General features: G+C 43.0%; 1 protein-coding gene and 1 non-coding gene across 2 annotated transcripts; one reads left to right on the top strand and one right to left on the bottom strand.

The window, feature by feature from the left end:
- Positions 1 to 301: 301 nt before the first annotated feature.
- Positions 302 to 23,286, bottom strand: KNL1 (kinetochore scaffold 1). Its single transcript, XM_030949011.1, is given in 27 exon segments — positions 302 to 1,451; positions 1,549 to 1,671; positions 2,808 to 2,926; positions 3,435 to 3,544; positions 3,676 to 3,744; positions 4,017 to 4,117; positions 4,589 to 4,690; positions 4,800 to 4,839; positions 5,208 to 5,276; positions 5,661 to 5,748; positions 6,558 to 6,674; positions 7,158 to 7,248; positions 7,475 to 7,590; positions 8,595 to 8,693; positions 8,821 to 8,888; positions 8,991 to 9,135; positions 9,462 to 9,940; positions 9,943 to 13,735; positions 18,250 to 18,302; positions 18,629 to 18,666; positions 19,165 to 19,204; positions 19,536 to 19,591; positions 20,003 to 20,064; positions 20,259 to 20,318; positions 20,572 to 20,611; positions 21,463 to 21,517; positions 23,124 to 23,286. Coding segments are annotated over 27 exon segments (6,402 nt in total). The 3' UTR covers positions 302 to 1,345.
- A 285-nt stretch (positions 23,287 to 23,571) lies between these two features.
- Positions 23,572 to 23,653, top strand: TRNAS-GCU. Its single transcript has one exon. It is a non-coding gene; the product is annotated as a tRNA-Ser (tRNA).
- Positions 23,654 to 24,075: the final 422 nt, after the last annotated feature.

Below are 24,075 nucleotides of genomic sequence, written 5' to 3'. Positions count from 1 at the left end.
AGTTACTGATGCACCGAGAGAGAATGGCCTGGAGAAATTCCAAATTCCAGGTATAGTACCTAAGTTGAGAATGATTTGGGTGCTATTTTCCTAATTAAAATACAATAAATTCTTGTGAGAAGCCAGGATATAGATAAGTAGCACTAGAAAAGGCAAGGAAAAACAATGATATTGTGAAAAGCCTTCCCAAGTATTTAACATAATTATTAAATGTTTTGAAATTAATTTAGTATTGAATTTTCAATCACCAGTTTAAATAGAGCAGCCCATAATCTCCATTTGAAACAGGAAGAGTGATAAATCCAATCTTTATTAAACTTCCACTTTTTAAACAAACACAAACTTTGTAAAAAGACAAAATATATAAACACTAAAATACAGGAAAACGTTTTTAAATTCAACATATTTTACAGGGTACAAAGATTTGCAGCTGCAGAACGGAGAGCTGAGCCAGGGTTGGTGCTTTGGCTCAGTTACACAGGGTGAGATCAGTTCCAACAGCAAGACCCACATAATACACAAAATTATACACAAAACCAAGCTAGAGCTCACAGATACTCCCAGGTTTAAGGAGTTCAGTCTCCTCACTAGAATTCCATGGCATTCCAAACTGGGACAGTGCCCCAGCACCCAGAGATAGTGCTGGACTAAGGCAATGTCAGAACTAACTTCTGCCAGGGAATCACAGTGATGGATATGAGGCTGTTGCATCCCAAAGTCTTTGGGCAAGCACAGGGATTTTTAGCCTTAATTCCAAAAACATTTCTGACTTTGGTTTCTGGGGTGAATTGCTACAGGTTAACTGGGTAATTAATCAGATGCAGGGATAGTGTCTGGCCTGGGAGGGGTGCCAGGCAATGGATAAACACCAGATGTGGTGGGATCTGTTAAATTGTACGTGGTAGTGAAATAATGACAGCAAAAGTAAATTCCAGTTGTAATCATTTAGAGAATGCTCATCATGGCTTTTTCCAAGTGCTCTGTGAATGACAAAATTCATGAGGTATGGCAGAAGAATATCCATGCTTGGAATGGCTATCCAATCATGACTGTCTGTGCCAGGAAGGACCACCAGTGACTGGCAGAAGATAAAAGCACCTTGAACTTAGAAGGGATCTAGGAATTTCCTTCTTCTCCTCTTTAGACACCCCTGCCCTTGTAAAACCTGTGGCCTAAACCAAGGGTTCTGCTTGGTCTAAGCCACAAGGATACTAAATAGGCAGGAATTCTAGAGCTGAGAGGGTGACAGCATTCCCATTTCAGGGAGACACAGCTGGAATTCTCATAAGAGCAAACTCAGACCACCCATTTTGACTGCTTCAGTCCTGCCTGTGGATGCAGCAGATCATCTGGGACCCTGGAGCAGATTCTGATGGATCGAGGTGACTGCTCTCTGCAGATAGTGGTGACCAGCTGGAACTCTGGAGAGAACAGCTGCAACTTCCTTCTCCCTGGGGAAGATAAAATTATCACACATGTTGGAGAGGACCCTGAGTGTTCAATCCCCCATCCCAGCTTTGGGATGGAGTCACAGCTCTGCCAGCTCACCCGATTTCCCCAATGTGGGTTTGGACCCTGAAGGGAAGCACAGCAGATGGGTAATCATGAGAGACAGCCAGAGTCAACTCAAACTTTGCAAAAGCCACTGCAGAGGAGAACAGAAGCTTCACCCTGTGGAAATAAACACAAAGATCCATGCAAAACAGTCACATGGGCTGCTTCCACCTTGGAATTAGTGCCAGGAGCAGAAATAAGTGATAAGTGATGCAATATCAGTGATGCAATAATAAGTGATGTCACTGATGGAACAAGCACAGAAACTTCTAAAGAGTTCTAAGCACAGACAGGAACTTCAGGAATAAGATAAAAAAGACCCTTCACACGTTATCAACACTTCAGAATGTAAACCCCCAACTTCCCCCACAGAAAAAGTTAATGTACACATAATTCACAGAACCATCCAGAAATTAGGGGAGAATAGAGACTAAAAACATGTTTTCTAGTTAACACGAAACATTCCCAGGCAGTTAAGGTTTTCTAATGCTTTAAGTTGGACTGATTTACCTCCAGTTCCATGGGGTTTTTTGCACTCTTGCAAAGGGAGCTACAAAATTAGAACAACCTCGGAAACAGCACCAAGGCAGGCAGAGCAAGTTCATAACTGGGCACTTCTTAATTAAAGATATGGATCAGTAATGGAAGAATGAGGTGAAATTCTATTTGTGTTGTACCATTGGGGCATGCCACAAAATTGGGAAGTAGCAAGGGGAAATGGAAAGTAAAGAAAGTAAACTTCAGTTTCAGTGCACCCCTCCTTCCATGACTGATTCTGCTTGGCTGAGGCAAACACAAGATTAAAGGAAACAAAGCCCTAAGCTACAGATAAGCTCTTGGCTCTGTTTCCTTTGCATTGCTACAATTTGGCCTCAACATTTAAGAAAGGCAAGTCAAGCAGGAAAACAGCAAGGAAGGAGGGGCTGTCTGATAGTCCTAGAATCAATGAATCCATGAACAGCTTGATTTCAATGCACTGGGACACTATAGTGCAATTGTATGAAGATAAATTAAATTGTTCTTAAAAACAGCAGCATAAAATGTCACTTTCAAGAAAACCAAATTGAAACGATTTCAGTGTTTTGCTTCTGATTATCTAGAAACTCCCTCTTAAGGCTGCTGTGAACTCCATCTTATTGAATGAGGGAACATCCTGAGTCAGAAAGGACCCACACAAGGATCATCAAAGTCCAGCTCCTAGCCCTGCACAGGACACCCCAACAATCCCATCACGATTTTCTGAATTTACTCACTCTGTGTCTTTGATATGTGTCTCCAGGAGCTGGAATTTTGCTCCCCACCTCTGCAGAAATTCCAACTCATCTCCCAAGATTCTGCAGCGATTCACCACCAAGGAGATGTCAAAGAGAGCCTGGGGGGGCAATCAGAAAGGAACATCAGCACTCAGGGGATGACCATGTGATGCTTGAACACATAACTCATCCTAGAAAGTATAAAAAATAAACGTGGTTTAACTGCTACCTCAGTTTGGGTGGAAAAATGAAATTGTACAAGTATAACAAATGTACATTTTTTGCTTTAAATCTGTCCCTTCAGCTTTGCCAACAGCCACACAGCAACACAAAAGTTTGGCTTGGCAATTTAAACCTACATTCTTTAGGAGGCAAAATGACCTTCAGCTCAATTTTTTTTTAAGGCAAAAAAATGTTTTTTAAATAAACTTCAGCTTGTAGGACTCCTGCCTTCAGAGACAGATATTTCCCCTCACATCTCAGAATGTTCCTGAAGTAGATTTTGGTTTGCATCCCTGAAGCTTTCATTAAGGTGCTTTGCTTCTCAGCTCAGCTCTGTTTTCTCTGTTGCAGAAAATAATAACTGGATTTTTTTTCAGAATCTTCTAAGTTTCCCTGGAATGTTACCTGGGGCAAGTAGCACAGTTTGGGACACTTCTTCTGCCAGCATCCCTGACTTTCAATAAACTGGAAGATGAGTTTTTGGACTAAACATGAAGAGGGTGGAGCTTGTTCCTCTGCAACACAAAAGAAAACCAGAAATCTTTGAAAAGCCATTTCATAAAGCATTAGAAGATGGAGCACACATTTAGTCTTCCCAACAAAAGATTAGCAGGGCTGCTACTTTCACAATATTCAGAAATCTCACCATCCAGGAAAGATTCAAAGTCCAGGCTCATGATGCTCCTGGAAGGATGTGCAGCGAAAAACTCATCATCTGAGAAAGGAAATTTTAAAAATTCCAGTTATTTCCATGCTTAGTTCTGAAGTTATAGTTCTCCTCACCTTCAGAAACAGCCATGCATTACATACATTTCTGAATTTTCATATGAAAAACATATTCAAAGCCACTTCTCTCAGCTTACACACTGTAGTATGTTTTCTATTTCCTCCTTCCTTTCAGCAGATCTTTACAAATATGGACATTTTAGGTTTCTATTCTCTCTCACTGAAATTTCATAAAACAAACCTACCTATTCTGTGACTCACCTATTGGGGGTCCAAACACAACTGTGAGTGTCACAGAATCATAAAGGAAATTAAAGACAGCTTGCTGCTCACTCCATTCCATCAGCTCCCACTCAGTGAAGCTGAAAAGGGGAAAAAAAATCCATCATCACCCCAAGTTTCAACCAACCAAGCCAAACAACTTCTGACGGACAAACATCAGAGTATTAAATGTTCTTGCAGCTCTTACCACATCATACAGCAATGAAATTTTCCAAAGCCAAACAGAGTCTTTAATTCCAACAGAATATAAGAATCTCTTGGGAATGCAAGCATATTACTATAATTTTTATATGTCAGTTTGGTGATTGAAGGAGAGTTGGATGTAGAAACCCTGAACACAGAGTAGCACTGCAGAGCTGCTAACAGAATAACTGCCTCACACATGGAAGTCTTCCAAGGCTTTATTGCCTACCTTAGGCTGCAAGGAGATGGGCATTCCAAGATTTCCCACATTAAATAACAAGGAAAACCAAACCCAAACACACTCCAGTACAAATATGAGCCCCCAGAAACAGCTATTAAAAAATAAAACCTGGAGATGTTTTCCTTACTCATATTTCTCCAGGATTTCCAGGCAGGCCCTTTCAGTGTTCTTGAGCTTCTCCATCTCAGCCAAATCAAGCTCATCCTCAGCATCCATCTGTGACAATTCTCTGCAAGGATAAACCAATCTCATGGGATGTGGCACAGTGCTTAAAAAACAGACCAACCCTCTAAAATCTGAGTGTGCAGCTGATTCTTAAATCCTCCTGGACATCTTACCTCAGAAGTTCCTCTTCTTGGGCTGTGATGCTTTGCAATTCTAAAGCAGAGAGAAAAAAGGAGAGAAAAGGGAAAAAATGTGAGAAAATAGCAGCACAGGCAGCCCTAATTTGCTGTGCGCTCACTGTTCTTATGGAGTTAAAGTTTATAATTATTGGACAACAAAGTGCTGAATATGATAATCAGCACATACTCTTCAGGTAGCAAGTTCTAAATTCCCTTTTTCCAGGGAGAAACCAGTCCTTCTCATTCTCCAACATCTATGTAATTAGCTATGTGCAATGCAGGAAAGACAGCAGCAGTGTCTGCATCCCTCTCAGAGTTAATGCATCAGGGTCGGGGGGTGAGCATGACCCTCCCCAGGTTCTAAAACACCAGACAAAAAGTGCATTCAGCTGGTTCCATTACCTTCCTGTACATTCTGCTCTCCTGCTGTTCCAGCACTGCAGCCAGCTTCCTTTGCATCCCAAAAACAATCTGTGGGAAAGAAGTGTCAGGTCTGGGCAGAACTTCCAGATTCAATACTTAGAGTTACTTTGGTTTATTTATGGGCTCTAGAAATCTCAGCACTTCAAAGTTAACTTAAAAAATATACAAAAACATGGAAAAGCATCTACCAAAACCCTCAAAAGTGTTAACAACAAGCAAGACTTGTTTTATTGCTCTGTTTTAGAGCTGTGCAATTTGATTTCTACTCAAGGCTTTGGAGAAAAACAATTGAAACTATAGATCATCATTACACAGTAATGCCAAGTTCTGACTGCAGCTTGTATCAAACAACCACAAACTGACGTTTTAAACAGCAGCTCTGCAGAAAAAAAGAGAAAGCAGCATATTGGCCACCTCTTTGGAAACACACACCTGATTCCAGAGCAACCACGGATCTCTCTGCCTCCTTCATCCATTCATCCACCTTTTCTATTCTTGATTGGAACTTTCTGTATTGCTCCTAAGATGGGAAAATTGTACTTGAGTCAATGATATTATTTTAAAAACTGAATTTTTTCTGGGATCACCATGGGGCTCTTTGCTTGTTGAGTAATTAAAGCAGTTTGTGAAATTTGTTGTCATTAGAGGGAAGAGGCAACAGACAAACCTTGGGGGAGAAGCCAATAATAAGAAATTACTAAATGCTTACAGAATCTAGAGCTTTGGTATATACACATCTTTGATCCTGGCACAATGCATTACTTGTGCACTTCCTTATTACTTACCAGAGAACCCCTGAATGGTTTGGGTTGGAAAGGATTTTAAAGATCATCCAATTCCAACCCCTGCCATGGGCAGGGACACCTTCCACTATCCCAGCTTGCTCCAAGCCCCATCCAAGCTGGCCTTGGACATTTCCAGGGATCCAGGGGCAGCCACAGCTTCTGGGCAAACCTGTGCCAGGGCCTCAGCACCCTCACAGGGGAGAATTTCTTCCTAAATACTTGCTACTACTACTTACCTACTTACTAACACTGGTCTTGCTACAGTATAAAGAGCTCATTTGTGGTGGAGTTTCCTTTAATGCTCCCATTTTTCACTCTGCTAATCACCAAAACTCTTAGGCAGAAGGTTCCTACAGTGTAACTGCAAGAATGTCACTGTCCCAATGTTATATTTGCATATAAATAAAAGGGAAATGTATTCATAAGAAAGAAACTTCCATGAAAGTACACACTATAATAATTAAGCTCCTACACATTTAAAGACAAGAAATGTGGTAGAAGTGATTTTTTAAAGGCAAATGTCTGCAGCCCTGTGGCTCCTTACCTCAGCACTGTGCAGCAGTTTCCTGTACAATGTCTCCTTCTCATTGTGAGACAAGATTTTAGCCTCCTTGGTGAAACAGGATTTCATCTTGTTCAGTTCTGCTCCAAACTTACTCAGCTGTGATGAATGGGAAATACAGAAGAGAAAGTGAACAGAAATATAATCCTTCCTGACTCCAGCTCAGCACCCAACCTCAGTGACATCCCCATGCCAAACTAACAATGAATTATGAAAAATCCTGTGTCTCTAAACAATTTAGACTTTATTTTCAAGGAATAGATCTTTATTCCTGGCATTAGAACCACAAAATAACAAAAATTTCTTGATCCACCTTCTCAGTTCTTGTGGGATACTTCTATAAATTTTCTGGGTTTTCTATGCAGGTGGGTCACTTCTTTTCCCTTTAATATATTTCAAAGGATGCATTTCCTTGCATTCTCCTTACATGCTGTAAATTCTCAGCAGGTTTCCACTGAGAAAATATTTTGCCTTGTTTCACCTGCTGTTATTTTGTGACCATTCCGGTTCTTATGTGATGCCAATAAATCAATTAACCTCACTTCTTCATTACACACAAACATTCTCTCCATGCAGCACTACCTCTTCATCAGTGCAGGTTCTCATTACTTCCCACAAACTCCTGATCACGTTCACCAGGGGCTGATCCAGGACAGTCACATGTGGTTTTAACCTGAAATATGGGGGGAAAAAAGTTGAGAGTCTTGCAGCAATTTCACTGACCGCATAATGTGGCACGGTGATATTAACACAATTCATTTCTAAAGCTGTAATAAACTACTAACTGTATTTTCATTTTTCCTGTATGTAATGTACTAACTTTCTTCAGGCCATTTCCATGCACCCAGACCTGAAAAAATGGAATTACTGATAAACTGTGTGACTGGAAAAGCACTCACCCCACTATTTTCTGAGACAGGTCCTGGCAATCCTCCTCGTAAATCCTCAGCTTGGGCCGGTGAATGTACTGGCTGTAGAGGAGATCTTCTGCAGTGGGAGGTGCACTGACTGCACACTGAGGGAAACCACAGGGAAAAGTAGGAAGAAAAAGAAAAAAAAAAAAAATCCATCTTTTTCAGAAATAGTAACTTCCAGTCATTTCAATTCTGCTTTCACGCGTTGTGTTTCCTCACGCCAGAGCACAGGCTTCCTTTTGGGATACGTGCCTCATCATTAGAGCTCAAAAAAATGAAATTAAATATTACTGAAAGAGGTCTCCCTTTTAGATGAAGACTTGAAAATATGTGTATGTTATGCAGATAAAAGAGTGCTCCCCAACAAAACAATGCTTAATTCAAAGTTATGCTTAATTCAGAATTAAAGCCCGCAAGCCTCAGGAAAACCTTATGGAGCTTTATTCCTCAAATAAATATGAGGGGGGTATTTCAGCAAGCTGCCTGTATAGTAAAGCTCATAAATCACTGACATGAATTACTTCCACTCCTTCAGAGAAAGTTTTCAGGGGCTTTTGTGGGGGTGGTGTCTGCTTTTTATCAGTCACTAATCCACAGTAGCAGTGTTATTAAGCCTGATGAATACTTAGAGACAACTCAGCAGGAATAAATTTGTAAACTAAACTGTAGCTAAGCTAGGAGAGTATTTTAAATAAAAAATGGAAAGGATTTAGAAGGCAGACTTCTGTTCTGCATTTCCTGCCCTTTCTTTAGGTGAGGAAATAAAAGTAGCAATATCATAGTGAAACATTTCTAAAGGAGAGAGTCAAACAGGTAGGAGGAGCTCAGAATAGCTGCAGGCAGTAGTGGCTGACAGATACAGCGAGAAGATAAAGTGAAAAAGTCAGACTGAGCTTCTAATTCTTTCAAACTTACTGTCCTTAAAACAAATTTTAAAAGCAAGAATTGGCATATTTATCCAAGAACAGTAATCCTGAATATATGGTATTTGGTGAGGAGATGGAAATCTGTTCTGGTTTTCTTTTAAAGATGTCTGAGTTGCTAAAAATTAAAACCCAAACCAACAAAGGAGTATTATTTATGGTAATTATATTGTTCCACTCACACTGGCTGGAAGCTGGCTGTGCCTGGGCTTCTGAATCACAACATGGACTTGAAGAAGGGTAAAAAACTCCCCAACTGTGATAGCACCACTCTGAAATTTCTGTGCATTTGAGGAAAAACATACAGGTAAGTCCATTTTTCAAGACAGAATGCTCACTAGTGTATAAACACATGAGGTTTTTTTCCTGTTAGGACAGGAAATTGCTGTCTTCCAGCCCTGTCCATACCTCCCATAAATTTTCTTCACAAATGCTGTCCGTGAGAAGCTGGGATTCCACCTGGCTGCTGCGCTGGACTGGGAAAACAAAACAGAAAGGGGGAGTATTGGGGGGTTAGTAACATCCTTACAGGGAAAAGAACACAAGGTTTGGGACTCCTATCACAAATGGTCTCTTACTTGTGGACTCTATGTCAGCCTTCACAGAATCCAGGGAGCTGCTGGTGCTGGCACGGGGACACCCAGGGCTTTTAGCTGAGAGATTTGGAGGCTCTCCAGCTTCATCAGCTTCTGCTTGGTCCTGGGGCACAACATCAAAAGTCACCTGTTATTAACAAATTTTAAAAAAATAAATTAATATAGTTATATAAGACAACCTAACTGGATCAGTGGTTTATTGCAGCTGTTCCTTGAAAGGATTAAAGGGATACTATGCAGAGAATGGTTTAAAATTGGCAAATCCCTCATTCTGCCTGCTTTGCCTGGTACAGGACTGTTGCACACACCAAACCACAGGAAATCACACAGGAAAATGACAGCAAATTGGTGGTTATGAAAAACAAGAAAACCTACTAACAGATCCACTTACACCCCCAAAACTTTAGCCCTGGTGGTGGCTCCCACATCCTTACAGTGAGGGACCAAGCTCACCTCCAGGTCTTGAGAGGCCCCAGCATCCACATGTTGATCCCTCTTGGCCTTCTTTGGGCTTTGAGCATCCTCCTCAGTTTGTCCGAAAGCTCTTTTCATGTTGCAAGTTTTTGTCTCTTCAAATGGATCCTTTTCAGAGTGGGGGATTTGTTTTTTATTTTTATCATCCCAAGCGTTTTCCATGAGTTCGGAGCTGACAGATTCATTGGAATCCATTTCCTCCAGGCACACAGGGAGAAATTCTTCTGCTATGAACTGAAAAGGACTGAAGTTCTGCCTGCTGGACTTCTTAACTGGAGTTTCACTGGTGTTTGCTGAAATTGGGGCTTCTACTCTGTCTGATTTTGTATTTATGTCCTGTGCACTGGAAACACGATTTCTCTTGTTTGGTAATTTAGGCTGGAATATACCCAGAGGGATATTTATTCCTGGATATTTATCCTTAGGCACCATTCCTATGGGATCAGCTCCAGATTCAGACCTGTGTTTTCCTGCTTTTTGGGCTCAAAGAAGTTATTTGCTTCACTGACAGTGTTTTTTCCCAACCTCAGGGTATCCTCTGGCTGAGCTGAGGAATTGGGCAACTGGTCAGAAGAAGCAGTTTTGGAAACAGAAATAGATTTCCTTGTCAAACCCATCAGTTTTGAACAAACACCTATAATACCTGAAGCTGCTGGTGGAAGAGTGGCTTGTGTCTGATCCCCTGAACTGTCACTGACCAAAGGCTGCCTAGTTTGTTCAGAGTTTATTTGGAAATCTTTTGGAGACACCTCCCCTTCAGCTGACAGCTCCTCATTTTTCTTGGATTCCTTGTTAGCAGCTGGAAGGAGGTTTGCTCCAGCCAAGCCCAAATCTGAATCTCCAGGCTGAGATGAATCCTCTTCCACTAGCTGGTTTCTCTGAGTACCAGGGGCATCTGGATGGCCCTTCCAAGGATCTGATCCCTGCATGGGAAAGGCAACACAGGATCCCAAACTGCCACTTTCTTCCCTGTGATCCACAGGGCCCTTACTTGAGAACTCCAAAGATACTCCCTTTGACTGCAGTTTTTCTGGTGGTGTGACATCCTGCTCCCTGCTTACAGGGACAGAATTATCTGTGGGAAGGCCATGGTCCTGTGGTGTCCCCACATCCGTAGTACTTTCTTGAAGGGAGACAGAATAAGTGGAATATGGTGTTGTGCCACTGGGGACCTGGGTAGCTCCTTTCTCACTAGGAAATGCTGAGTCTGAGGCAGAAGAGGGAATGCTGGACTTATCCTCAGGTTTTGTGGCATATTGTGAGGAATCCATTTCACCTCTGCAGGGCACCAGCCCACCATGCATGTGCTGTGGTGGCTGCTGGGTGTTTGTGTGGGGCACCTGCTGGGCCTCAAACCCACAGATGTTCTTACTGACAGCAACGGTGTGGGATGCAGTGATGTCCATGTCCTCCTGGTCATGGGCAAACACAATGGTTTTGTCAGCAGGAATGGCTGGGATGGGCTGTCTGTGCCACCCTGTGTGAGTTGTGGTGATCTCCATGTCCTCAGGCAGAGCAAAAGTGATGGTTCTGCCATGTGCAGCCTCTTGCCCACCCTGCTCCACCAGCATTGTCGTGGTGACCCCTTTTTCCAAGGACATTCCTTCATTTCCACCTTGACCAAAGCATCCAGGTGCTGCTTTGTTTTGTGACAAATCATCACTGACGGTGTAAACTGGAACCACCACCACACCCCTGCCAGTCACGTCCATGTTTTCACCGTGGGGAAACACAACAGGCTTTTCTCCAAAGAAAGACAACTGGGAACTTTCCTTGGGTGCCTCAGATGTCCTGGCCCACACTGGTTCTTCTGCACCCCTCTGGAGCAGCCCATGAGCCGAGGGAGGAGTTTTTAAATCCTCTCTTGAAGAACCTGTTTTACCCATGGAAGAATGTTTGTCAGAGTCTCCTTGGGTTGGCAATACTTTGCTTACTGCCCTCAAAGGCTGGGGTTTCTCTTGTCTCTCTGAGTTTTGGCCCTCTGCATTTATTCCTATTACTGTCCCACATTGTTCATTTCCTCTCATTCCAGAGGGAGCAGGATTGTTACTGAAGGCAAATGAACCACTTGGAGCCAAAGCAGTAACAATTTGCTTGTTGGTGTTCATTCTCAAGTCCCCACCTTCCATTGCTGCAGTTTGACTCATGATATCCACACCATGACGACTGGAAAGTGGGAAGGGCTGGTTTTGCAGCTGCTTGGATACTGCAGTGTTTTGATTATAATTATTAGAGCCTTGTTCTGTGTTAACAGGAGCAATCTCCAAGGCAGCAGGATGAGCTTTGGTTATGTCCATGCTTTGATCACCTAAAAACACACCTGTTGTGTCACTTGTGCAGAAATCTGAGGGGCTTGGAGGGCTTCTGCCCAGAGGCTGTGATGCAACTTCTTGGCTTTGCAAAGACAGGGATGCACCAGTGTTAGTGACAACATTCTCAGGGACTCCTCTGTTTTGCTCTTGTAACAGACACCTGCTCTTGGCACAGGAACTCAGACCACTTGCCTGGAAGTTGGTTTTTCCAAGCTTCTTATCAACCATTACCATCTGAAGATCTTGAGCATTCCTCTCCATAGCCTGGCTCCTTTTAATATTCCTATCAATACTCCTCACTTCAACATTTTCCTTGTCCATATCTACAGAATATGCAGATATGTCACCTTCAGTGACATTTTTGTTCTGGTTCTTCCTTGGAATGATTTTACAGGGCATTTGTTTTGGCTCTGCTGTTATCCCACTGCTTTGACCATCAAAGAAAACAGTGTGGCATCTTGTTATTTCCATTTCTTCCTGCTCAGTTACATTGGAAGACGTGGATCTGTTGCCCAGGAAATGAGGCTTGCATGTGACAGAGGTGAACACTGCAGTGGGATGTTCATTATCAACATTCTCTCCACCATCCTTAACAAAGGTTTTAGCCAAGTCCATGTCTTCTCCTCCAAATATTACTGTCTTCTCACCTGAAAAAACAAGCTGGGGGTTTGCAGAAGGATCAAACCTGCTCTTCAGAACACCACCAGCCACAAAATGTGTATATGAGCCAAACCCAGAGCTGGCTGCAGCAGGACCACAAGCTTGAGACACGTTTTCCACGTGTCCACCTGAGGCTGAAGGCAGCTCAAGTGCACTGGTTTTATAGGGCCCAGCAGCAGGATTATCTCCAGGTGCCAGACCCTTTGGGATGTCACCACATGCCAGGGATCTGCTCCCTGCCAGTGGAGGGTTGGTGCTCACTGGCTTTTCACAGGTTTTATGGCATGAACTGCTCTCTTCTGTGGTGCTGGCCTCATAGATGATGTCTGTGTAATTCCCAGTCATTTCCATGTCATCACACTTGGAAAACACAATGGTTTTGTCCCCTCGGAAGATGGTCTCAGATGAAACAGATCCCTGGATGGCAGACAATGCCCCGGCCTCCTGCTTCCCACCTCGCAGCACTGGGGGCTCTCCTCTGCCTTCAGCACTTGCTGCTTTCCTGTCTGCACAAAGCTGAGGGTCCTGCTGAACATTCAAGCTGGGATTAGATGCTCTCCTGAACACAGTATTATCTAACTCTGTGGGTGGGAAATCCTTTTGGAAGTTGAGCCTTTGGTTCCCAACAGTGGAGAGGGCAAAGGACACTTTTGCAGTGTGACTGGTTGTCACGTCCATGCCCTCGTCTGCAAAAGCCTGGGTAACATCCCCACACTCCCACTGCCCTGCTGGAACCTCAGTGACGCCAGGGAATGGAATTTTAACGTCAGCTGCCTCACATTTTGTCATCTCCATCCCACCTTCTCGGCCTCGAAACACTCTTGTCACATTGCAGGTGTCCATTGGCTCATGGGAATAGCCAAATTCCCCAGCCAGCTGTGTCACATCTCCTGAGCCTTGGGAAGGGACACAGCAAACACTGTCCTTGTCAGCTCTCTCAGCAGGATTGTTTGACTTCAGCCTCAGCAGAAATTGATTGAAATCTATTTTTTTCACAGTAGTGGCTTCTTCCTTCTGTTCCAAAGACGGGCCTGGATGGTTTGTGGAGTCAGAAAGCAAACTCAATTCCTTGCTGGTTTCTGCCTTCCCCTGGCTGGAGTTTAACCTAGCCAGGAAGGAGGTGAAGTCTATTTTCTCAGTTTGGTCAGGCTGGTCGGTGCTGAGGTTCCGTGAGATCATGGCTGTGTGACTGGCTGTCATCTCCATCTCATTCTCCTCCGAGAACAGGAGGGTGGTGTCCTGCCTGTCCATCCTTGGAGCAGCGTGGTCCACACCATGCCACTGAAAAACAACAAAAAAAGGAGAATTCAGTGATTGGCACTCAAAACAAGCGACCAATGGTTTATTCTATTTAAAACAGAAGTCAGCTAATGCTGATTAACAAAAGCCCTAAGGTTTTAGCTCTATAAGTCCTTTTTAAAAAAACCCAACCTGTTAATTTCAGGCCTCCCTCATAAGCAGTAACATATTTGAGGAAAGGGCAATGACTAAATTATGCAAATATATAACATTTAAATGGCTTTTAACAAAACAACGTGTCTCATCTTACACTTCACATCTAACCACATCTTAGCAAGCACAGACCTCTTACTGAGGCTTATGGATCAGTATTTTCTGTTTCTCTACATCACAATTTCCACCATTTATTTCCACCAGTTCATTGTCCACCTGCTCCAAAGCAGCAGCACCATGCTGCATGTTTCAAAAGGCTTTTTCACCACTGATAAGGGAGATTTTAGTCTCTTGAACAGAAAGCACTTACAGTTTTATAGCTGTGGGGGTAAATTGTAATTAAATATATTATATTTTATCAAGCATAATGAACATATTTGTTACCAGATGATAAATTGTCAATACCTGGTGAATTATCACAACACTTGTTCTGCAAAAACTATTGGCCTATGGAACTGCTCAATGCCCACTGTGTATGAAGGAGAATTTATAAAAGTTTGTAATCAGTGGTGGGCCCTTTATACTCTGGAAGATCAAGAGATGTGGCCTAAGGAAAGAACCTTGCAGTATAATAAATATTGCAATTGATGTTGTTTCCTAGAATGGAAAAATAAGTGGGATGAAATTCCTTGTACACTTGAAAAGGAAAAGAAAGGCAAAGGGTTAAAAGAAGTGCTTAAAGTGCAGGCAAGAAGAAGAGGATGATTTAGAGCTGATGGTTGCTCTGTGGCAAAGAATAGTGGGGGTGAATCATGAATCACCAGGGAATACAGTCAGACACATAACTGAGTCTTGGACAAGTGGACTGGAACAGAAAGAATGTTTTAGGGGATAGGAGGATTTTGATCCAATTGTGGGACACACTAGAAGGCAGCAAGGAGATGTTGGGAGAGATGCCAGGGAAGTTCTGATGGTTGGGAATGATGGTCCAGTAGCCTTGTTTTTTATAGAGAAAGGTGGCAGGAGTTAAATGGAAAATCTGGACAGAACTGCTGAAGTGTTTGAAACCATAATTAGGACTCAGGACCCCTCAGTCAGAAACAATTGGTTAATTTTATAAAGTATACTTTAGTAACTTGTAGTAATTAGTGGCTGAAGTGTATCTGGCAATTTGCATTGTGATAATCAGTGTCTGAAATGTATTTGGCACTTTGTGTTGTGATAGTTGATAGCTGAAATGTATTTGGAAATCTGTAAAAAAAAGGGGACACTGGTGTGTGTTCCCAAGCCAGGCAAGTCAAACAAAAAACCTAAACCAGTTTTTCAAGCCATCAAACCCAAGACCTTAAGTGAAAATGAAAAATCCCCCTAAAGGAACCAGGGGAATCATCCTCAGCTGAGCCCTGGTTACATTATTGCTGGGAATGAAAATGTAAATTTTTTAATTGATACAGAAACACTTATTCAGTATTGAATACCTGCAGAGGAAAACTTAGCTCAGAACTTGTAAGTGTTGTGAGTGCTACAGGGAGGAAAGAGAACAGGCCTTTTTTACAGTGATTACTATTTAAGTTAATAAAACAGTGGGGAAAACACCAATCTGTGTACTCCTGAACGCTCAATCCCCCTGCTGGGGAGAGATTAATTGGGAAAATTGAATGTTAAGTAACTTTTTAGGATGGGGAAATACAAATTGAGACATCAGAATCAAAAGCCATCAAGGCAAAGATTTTTATGTTACAGGACTACAAAGAGTTGGACAAAATCCCAGAGGAGGCAGAGAATGCTGTAACCCTGCTGGTATGGGCAACTGAGATGCCTAGATGATCAAAGGTGGCCAAATTGGTGAGGATTACTCTCAAACCTGAAGCAAAACAGATATCCTATTAAGTGTGAGGCAAGGGGAAGTTGGAGAGACTTGTAAAAAATTTTTAGAATATTGAGAGAATATGAATCAGAACACATCAATATTATCAGTTATAAATTAGTACTAGGTTTATGGGCCATTAATGAAAAGTTCCTGATATTCATCCAGTGGTAGCTAATCTGTACACACTCTTGACAGCAAATAAAATTGGAAAGTATTCTGCCAGCAATCAAGACTGAAAATAAGTGACTCAATGCTACTGTAGGTCTGCTACATTTCTTAGAGCTATCTGGATACAGGGTGTCAAAGAAAATAGCACAAATAAGCAAAGAAGCAGTAACATATTTTAGTTTAAAGGGAAAAAAAAAAAAAAAGCAGCTTTGGAAGCAGCTGAGAAGAAGCCATTTGCCAGACTCCAGAGCCAAGGACTATGAGCCTTCTTATGTATGGTGTCAGTTATGGATTGCAATTATGGGGTCCTGGCAAAACCCTTGCATGGCCCTCCACCAAAAATACTTGGTTTGGACTCCTGAGAGCCAGAGCACCTGAAAAGCCCTGAAAGAACCTTAATGCCAACACCCGCACTGAGAGCCTCAGTCTTGAACCAAACCATTTGAGTTATCTGTGCATGAAAGGATGCACCTGGCACTGGGGGCATTGGCTGGTGTTTGGGGTCATGGAAGCAGCCTGTCCAAACAACTGGACAGTGCAAGGGAAGATGACCCAGATACCTGAGAGCAGTGGTAGCTACAGAGAAGCACAAAAGCTGATAGGTGCCCCCCATGGGCACAGCTGGTTTGGAGCAAAAAGGAGGACATTGGATGCTGCCAGCAGGATGTCCTTGTAAAGCCCATCAGTTTGGAGACTCCTCAGCTAATGCAGAGAATCAATTAGCTGACAAAACAGCAAGAGAAGTTACTGAAAAATGTGTCCTTGCACTAATATCTCGCAAAAAGTTGAATGTCTGGGAACAAAAACCAAACCAGGACAGGCAGTTAGCACCACTAGTGGAAGCCACAGAAAATCCCAGCAAGTGATTAGTAAATTCATGTAGGTGAGTAATTGCACCTCCAAACTAATGTATAAGATACAGAACTAAAACCACCAAGAAACACTCCAGGAAATAGAAAATATAGTAGCTAATGTATAAAGGAATTTAGTAAGCACAAAGATGACCGAAATTAAGATCACTTAAATTGAAAAATAAGTAATTTGTTTTGCAAAATAATCTCAAGGAAGGAAGGCCACCTCCAAGGCTAGTTAAACAGAGGAATTTACCAGGTAATTACTGGCAAACTGAATTTGCAGAACTGCCCAGGCAGAACGAGGGACTGGTACATTTCAGTATTTTGGTACTTTCTCTAGATGGCCAGAAACTTTCCCATGCCACACCAACAAGGCAAGGGAAGCCACAAAATTTTACTGAAATCAATATAATATTATTAAAATTAACTCTTGTAAGTTTTAAAAGGTACATTGTTACCAAGAAATCACTGGGACCAGACTTGCCTGTACATCCTTTCAAACCAGAAGATCTGGTGTTCATCAGAACCTGGAGTTTTGGACCAACCCAGGAGAAGTGAAAGGAGCCTATCAAGTCCCCCTGGTGGCCTATACTGCACTCAGAGTGGAAGGAATTGAACCCTTAGCTCACCACATGTGGGTAAAACAAGAACCACACATTAAACAGCAGGACCGACTCACACTGTGGAGTTTTTATGTAGATATGCAAATCCTATTGTTTTAGAATAGGATATGATTTTCTAGGGATATATGATTTATTGCATCTAGATTAAAATTATAATTACATATTTATAGTAACAATATAAACTATATTAATTTCTTGCAAGAAAAATATAGTCTTAAAGTTAGTGCAAGATTTTGGCAAATTACAGAATGCTACTTCCACAAAATGAGACCTTACAAAGCAAATCAGTTTTAGAGCTATTACTGTTACACAAACATGGAATATGTTATTTAAATTTAAAAAATTCTTGTTATTTAAATTAAAAAAATTCTTGTTGTGTGCACATTCCAAATGTGACTGCTAAATCAGACGATCAAACATGATAAGAACTGGTTGCTGCATCTAGCAGAGAATTAAGGGCACAATTAGAAAGTAACTTGTTAAATAAACTATTTAAAGAATTTGTATTTGCTCTGACTGGTTAGTTAGCCTTACTTTTGCAAAATACAATTGTGATCATATGAATATGTGATTATTATACTCACCTTAAAAAATTTTATTAATAAAAAAAGTAAATGAGGCTCGTGAAGGTTTGCAAAGCAGACAAGAATGGAGGAATTAGTTCATTACTGAGAAGTTATAAAGGAATTTCACAAGCAAGAGTTATTTATATTGCAGTCTAATGACTATCAGATTAGGACACACTTCAAAATATAGAATACTCAGTTTCAAGAGAATTTTATGTGAATACAAAGGCAGTTAACATTTTTAATCTTTACTACACAAATTCTTGTGATGTATTTTGGACACTGGTATTTTCAGCACCAAAAAATTAAAGCCTTCACATACCTCAGTCTGCTGCCCCAAGGCCTGGATGGGGGCATGAAGCAGAGTGTTCATCCCTGTGGAAAGAAAGGGAATAGTCCACTTTTTGTGCTATTTGCTCATTATTTTATCCACTGAGCTGAAGCTCAAGGCATTGAGTAAATGAATACAATTAAACTCAAATACATCCCAAAAAATATTTTCATTACTCCCTTCAACACCTTGAAGGGCCACCCCAGACTTCCATAACAGGATCCTTGTAAACAACTCCAAGGGACAAAGCCCATCCAGAGAGAGCTCTCCCAAGGCAGGGAGATTGCTCTAGGCACATTAAAATTCCTCACACATAATCAATAGCTTTAAATAAATAAACACAGTCATTTCAATCTGTTCTCAAACTCACCAGTGATCTCACATGGAACAGCCCCAGGGTCTTCATTCCTACACAAGGTGGGTTTGAGAAACAGTTTGTTAAAAGGTTTCAAAGGGAAGCCTTGATCTGTAAACTGAAGAGGCAGAGAATTGTGCTGCACAGAATTCTGTGGCAGAGCTCATGTGGGTCTGGGCAGCAGGTACCAGACACTGCTTATCTGTCTTCAATATATTCTAATTTGGGTCACAACCTTATTTTTCCCATGAAATTATCTATTACGCCACAAACCACTGTTTAACATACAGTGGTATTTTAATTTTTAAATGACAAGAAAAGATCAAATCTTTATTTTTCATAGAGTCTATGGTTCTGTGAAACCCCCCTTCTCACACACAAAGTGTCTTATCTGCTATTTTACCACCAAGTGTTTTTAATTTTACAGATCCCACCATTGTGCTTTATCTACAAGAGCTTTGAGGCCAGACTAACACTTTATCTTTTTCTGAGGAAAACATTCGGTAATAAACATTGAATAATAACAAATATCTATCAGACGTGATACTTACTGATTAGTCAAGGTATCGTCCTTCTCATCTGCTGAACACCCTAAAAATAAGAAAATGACAACATTACAATGTGAGATGCATGATCACAGCTGTACTTGATTATCTTTAGGGTTTTGCCCAGCTCACACAATTCTGACTCAGTATGAGACAAGAGTGAAGTGCACAGAAACCAGTGTTCTGAAGTTCTCACTCCTGATGTGTCTTCTCAAGGCAAGAACTCTGTGACTAAGGAGTTTTCAGCCAGGCCAGAACAAAGAGCTGAACACGTTGTTCCTTCCCCAAATGGAAAAGTTCTGATTTCTTAAATCCAAGCTAAAATCTTGTTGCTAATAGTCTGGGAAACCTGTCAGGAAAAGAAAAAGGAGTTTTACCTGTATTTTCTGTCTCTGATGCGCTGTTCTTAAGATCTCGCTGGAAGACTCTGCAGCTAAGAACAAAACCACCAATTTTTAAAAACACAAAATCATCTCTAAAAGCAAATTTAAAAAAAAAAATTCAGCACTAATTTGTATATATTATACATGTTCTGAAACGAGATATCAAGAGCCAGAAGTGTACTGAACCCAGCTGTAATTTTCAGGAAGAAGATGCCATTATGACATTTAAGATGCATGAATGGAAAACAAAATTTCCTCACTGTATGAATTTCACTGAACTGGGGGCTTTTTTCAGGCAGGAAAATGAATAATGGCTCTCAGGGCAACCCAACTCGATATAACACTCTTCCTGCTGCTGGCAGTCATTTGTGAATACTCAGTGAGGACACTTTTAGGGGGAAGGGATGTTACTCCCTGCATTTTTTGGCTGAGGAGGGGGTGTGGGTGTGCAGCTCCCTCACTTGATGGTGCTGGCGAAGCTGACCCTGCGCGAGCTCCTCCTGCGCCTCTCTACGTGGTTGTCCTGCCAACAAAAAACACAACAGCTTGATACCATGACAGGCACAGCTCCCCAGGAAACACAAAACCAAACAAGAGTGCTGTATGAATATTATTATCAAAAATGGCGCATTAAAACCACCTGTTCTATTACAGTGACACAGCTGAATCAGTAAAACACTGAGGGGGGGTTGGTAGGAAAGGGCTTGGTAGACCAACCTCTGTCATTTCATTCCCACTTCCCAGATCATCCAGAGGATTTCGTGGAGCCTTTAAAATCTGAAAGAAAATAACAGAAAATTCTGGAAGAAAATGCAGCTGAGAGTCCAGCTGCAGCTCCAAGAGCTGCTTTCTTGGCTGAAGAGAGATTCTAAGAGCCAGCAGTGCCCCAGCCAATCCTCTCAGGACCGACAGGTTCTTCTGGAATGCTTTTCTTCAACTCCCAAGAGCAAGCAAGCTCCTCTCTCAGCTTCCCTTGGCTCCTTTCCCCCCTCACACAGTTTTATTTTGAGGAATGCTGTAGGTTACTCACGGAGGACAGTCGCTTCCTTCTGATGTGCTCTGTGTTATCCCTACAGGGCAAAAAGGAAAACAGGTATTGATGCCTGAAGTTTTTAGCTTTTATGTATTTTTCATGTATTTGGAGCTCTGTAGACTGTTAAATGACTCAGTGTAACTTCCAGTACTTTCCTACCTTTCTTTCCCACAGGGAACAGGCCCTTATTAACACATTCCTAAAATGTTGTTGTCTTGCCTGTAAGTTCTCCAAGGACACTTTATTTTGTACCACATAATCACAGGCACAATAAAGGTAGGGGAGGTGGGCAGAACCCAGGGAGGAGATTACATAACCAACTGCTCCTCTCATTGGACAACATTGGCCAGGTATTGTAATTGCCTGATCTTATCAAGTGCAAGGATCTAATTTGGGGCACTGGTTTTCACCACATTATGTACCTGCAGGCTTCCAAGTAAAGTTTTGCTTTCATATTATCATTATATAGCCTGGGAAAATTTATGTTCTATTTCCAGGCATCAATATGAAGGCACAAAATTGCACTAAGGTACGTTTCCTGAATGGTCCTGCCATGGTTTTGAGGTTAATAAATTGATTTCTCTCTTATTTTCACAAGTGTGAAATCAAATAAACAACGTGTTTGGAACAGATTGATCATTTCAGCATTGGTTCCCAGGATAAGCTTTGGAAAACTCAGCAGATTGCCCCCCCAGTCCCATGGTCAGTTCATCTCCTGACAATCCACCACTATGAAATCCACTCACCAAACACCAAAGAAACTCCCTGGTCTTCATCACAATGGAAAACACATTTAATTCAAGGGATGCTGAAGTGCATTATACAAGGTTTTGCCTCTAAAGGGCAATATTTATACCACAGTAAAATTCTTAGAGGGTTCCAACTCACATTTCCATGTTAGGGTCTGTGTAAATCTTGTCCATTGCTGAAGGATATGCTTTTCCTATAAAATACAGCAACAAAATACAAAACCATTAATGAACCTCAGCAGGAAAACTGCATAAACCCACAACTGGCTATTAGCCTTTGATGCTGTGTTTTTTTTCCTCTCCATCCTTCTCTAGTCACAGAAATGCTCTGAAGTACAACAGGCCTCTCAAGTCAACGTTCTCCTGTTATATTCACATTAGACGTATATTTCCAATTGTATATCATGTTAGAAAACAGCTGTGCTAACAATTTAAATATTACTGGTTATCTGACCTTTTATTTAAAGTTAAGATTCTGGTAAATGCTGGGAGATAAATGAGATCAAACCTTATCCAAGACAATGTTTGCTCTGACACATACAAGACATTTTCCCTCTCGCTCTAAACTGAATTTCTGGTATTTCAGCTTGTGCCTGATGCTTCTTGTTCCTTCTCTAGATGCAACCAGAAGAGCATGGCTCAATTCTCTTAAAACCCTCCTGAAAGAAGTAAGAAGAATGTGTTTTTACAAACTGTGAGGCTGCCTAAGCCAGATAATGATAGGTGAGTTAAGCAACAGGATAATGTTACTTGTTGACACAAACTGTTGCTTTTCCAAGGGACTGCTAAATTCCTGGATTTGGGGAAAAAGAACAAATATCCAAAGAAAATGAGGGGACCAGGGTGCACATTAGAAGAGGGTCTGTATTAGGCAATTCAGGAAGTCTGTATTTCTCAAGTACCTCAGCCTATGGGGAAGGGTAAATCAGGATAAAAAGCAGGCTGCATCCCCCAGCAATTTGAGACACCCCATGGAAAATGGTCCATGGCCTCTCCCTTTACTCATGAATAAAGCTAGGGGACTCCTCCATCTCCTTTTTAGACATAAACCTCATGAATTAATTTTCCAATGCAGGGAACAATTTCTTCCCAATACCCCATCTAAACCCACCGTCGGCCAGGCTGAACACACAAAGAAGGGAAGGACAGGGAAGATCGCTGTGGGAGATGAGCCTGGGCCTATAAAAGCCCTGATCACTCTGCTATTGGGGATATTAATCTGAAATTCACTTCCCAACCACCTTCCTTAACTGTTCTTCTTTAATCCTGCTCGAAAGATCGCTACGATCCTTGAGGGACGAGCCGAGTCGCTGTGCTGATGAAGACCCCCCCCCTTTCATTCCCCCGTTTGACTCTGCGATCACGGGAATGGCTCCATAACACTTCAGTCCATCCCTGCCGCCCGTCCCGCCCCTCCTCGGCCTTTTCCCCATTAGGAGAAACCCATATAATCTCTTTTTCCGTCTCTTTTTGTCCCCGCGCCCTCGCTTTACAGCCCACACAGTCCAGGCGCCAACCACCCATCGATCACAAACGCCGCATTAATCACCTGTGCATTAATTACACCACATTAACGCATTCCCCAGACATTAATTACCGCCCTTATCGGGGGGCTCCCCACACGCTCCGCGCCCACTGCAGGCGGCACCGCCTCAGCCCCGCTTCTATCCCGCCGCTCCCGGGGCAGCGCCGCCCGCCTTCTCCCGCGCTCCTTTCCCGCAGCGCCCGCCCGGCCCCGGCAACGGCCGCCGCCGCTCCCGCGCCACCTCTTCTCCGAGGGGACCGCTCGGCCTCTCTTACCTCCCGCTCGGGGCCCCCCGCTCCCGAATCCCGGTTCCGGGTCCCCGGCCCCGGTTCCCGCTCCCAGGCCGCCACCGCCCCGTTCAAATCCAAGCGACCGCCCCGCGCCGTGACGACACATTGGCGCCGTACAGGACGGCTGCCCCCTTGTGCCGTACAACATGGCGCCCCCTTGTGCCGTACAACATGGCGGCCTCCACTGGTCGCCCCGCCGCTGCCATTTCGGTGTCTCGCGCGGCCCTCACGCCGGCAGCCGCGGTGATGGGGGTGGCGCGGTACCGTACCGGCTCCTCGGGATGCTCGGTGGCGGCGCGGAGGCTTCGCTCTGCGCTGTGCCCGTGCAGGACCGCGTAACCGGCGCCGTCGCGCAAGGGAGCGGCGGGCGGGAGGAGATGATGGAGGAGGTGGGCGCACTTCCTTATAGGTCTGGCGAGGAAGCCGTCCTTGTGACGAGGTGGCCGAGTGGTTAAGGCGATGGACTGCTAATCCATTGTGCTCTGCACGCGTGGGTTCGAATCCCATCCTCGTCGGGAAGGAATACTTTTCCCTCACAACAAAAATTTTTTTTACAAGGGCACCCCTCCCTCCCTCCTCTCCCTCCGGCCCTATGGGGAGAAGGAAAAGCGGAGGCGGTGCCCGAGACGGACAGGACAGAGCATCCTGAGGGATTCAGGGTCACAAGGCAGGATAGAGTGTCCCAAAGATTCCAGAGGCCACAGCCAGGAGGGAGTGTCATGAGGGATCTAGGGGTCACCCAGGACAGTGTCCCACGGAATTTAGGGGTCACAGCCAGCACAGAGTGTCCCGAGGGACTGAAGGGTGTCACCCAGTATCCAGGTTCCTGTGGTGCCTCTCCATGGGTATCCTGACTTACCTTCTTCCTCAGAGCACAGCTCTGCTGCGGAGCTTCCAGCTGTGATACTGGAACAAATCCCTTTTAATTTCAACCTCC

Source organism: Camarhynchus parvulus, chromosome 5 (assembly GCF_901933205.1).
Source record: "Camarhynchus parvulus chromosome 5, STF_HiC, whole genome shotgun sequence".
Classification (NCBI taxonomy): domain Eukaryota; kingdom Metazoa; phylum Chordata; class Aves; order Passeriformes; family Thraupidae; genus Camarhynchus; species Camarhynchus parvulus.
Note: the sequence above shows the minus strand (reverse complement) of the source record. Positions and strands in the feature narration are given on the sequence as shown.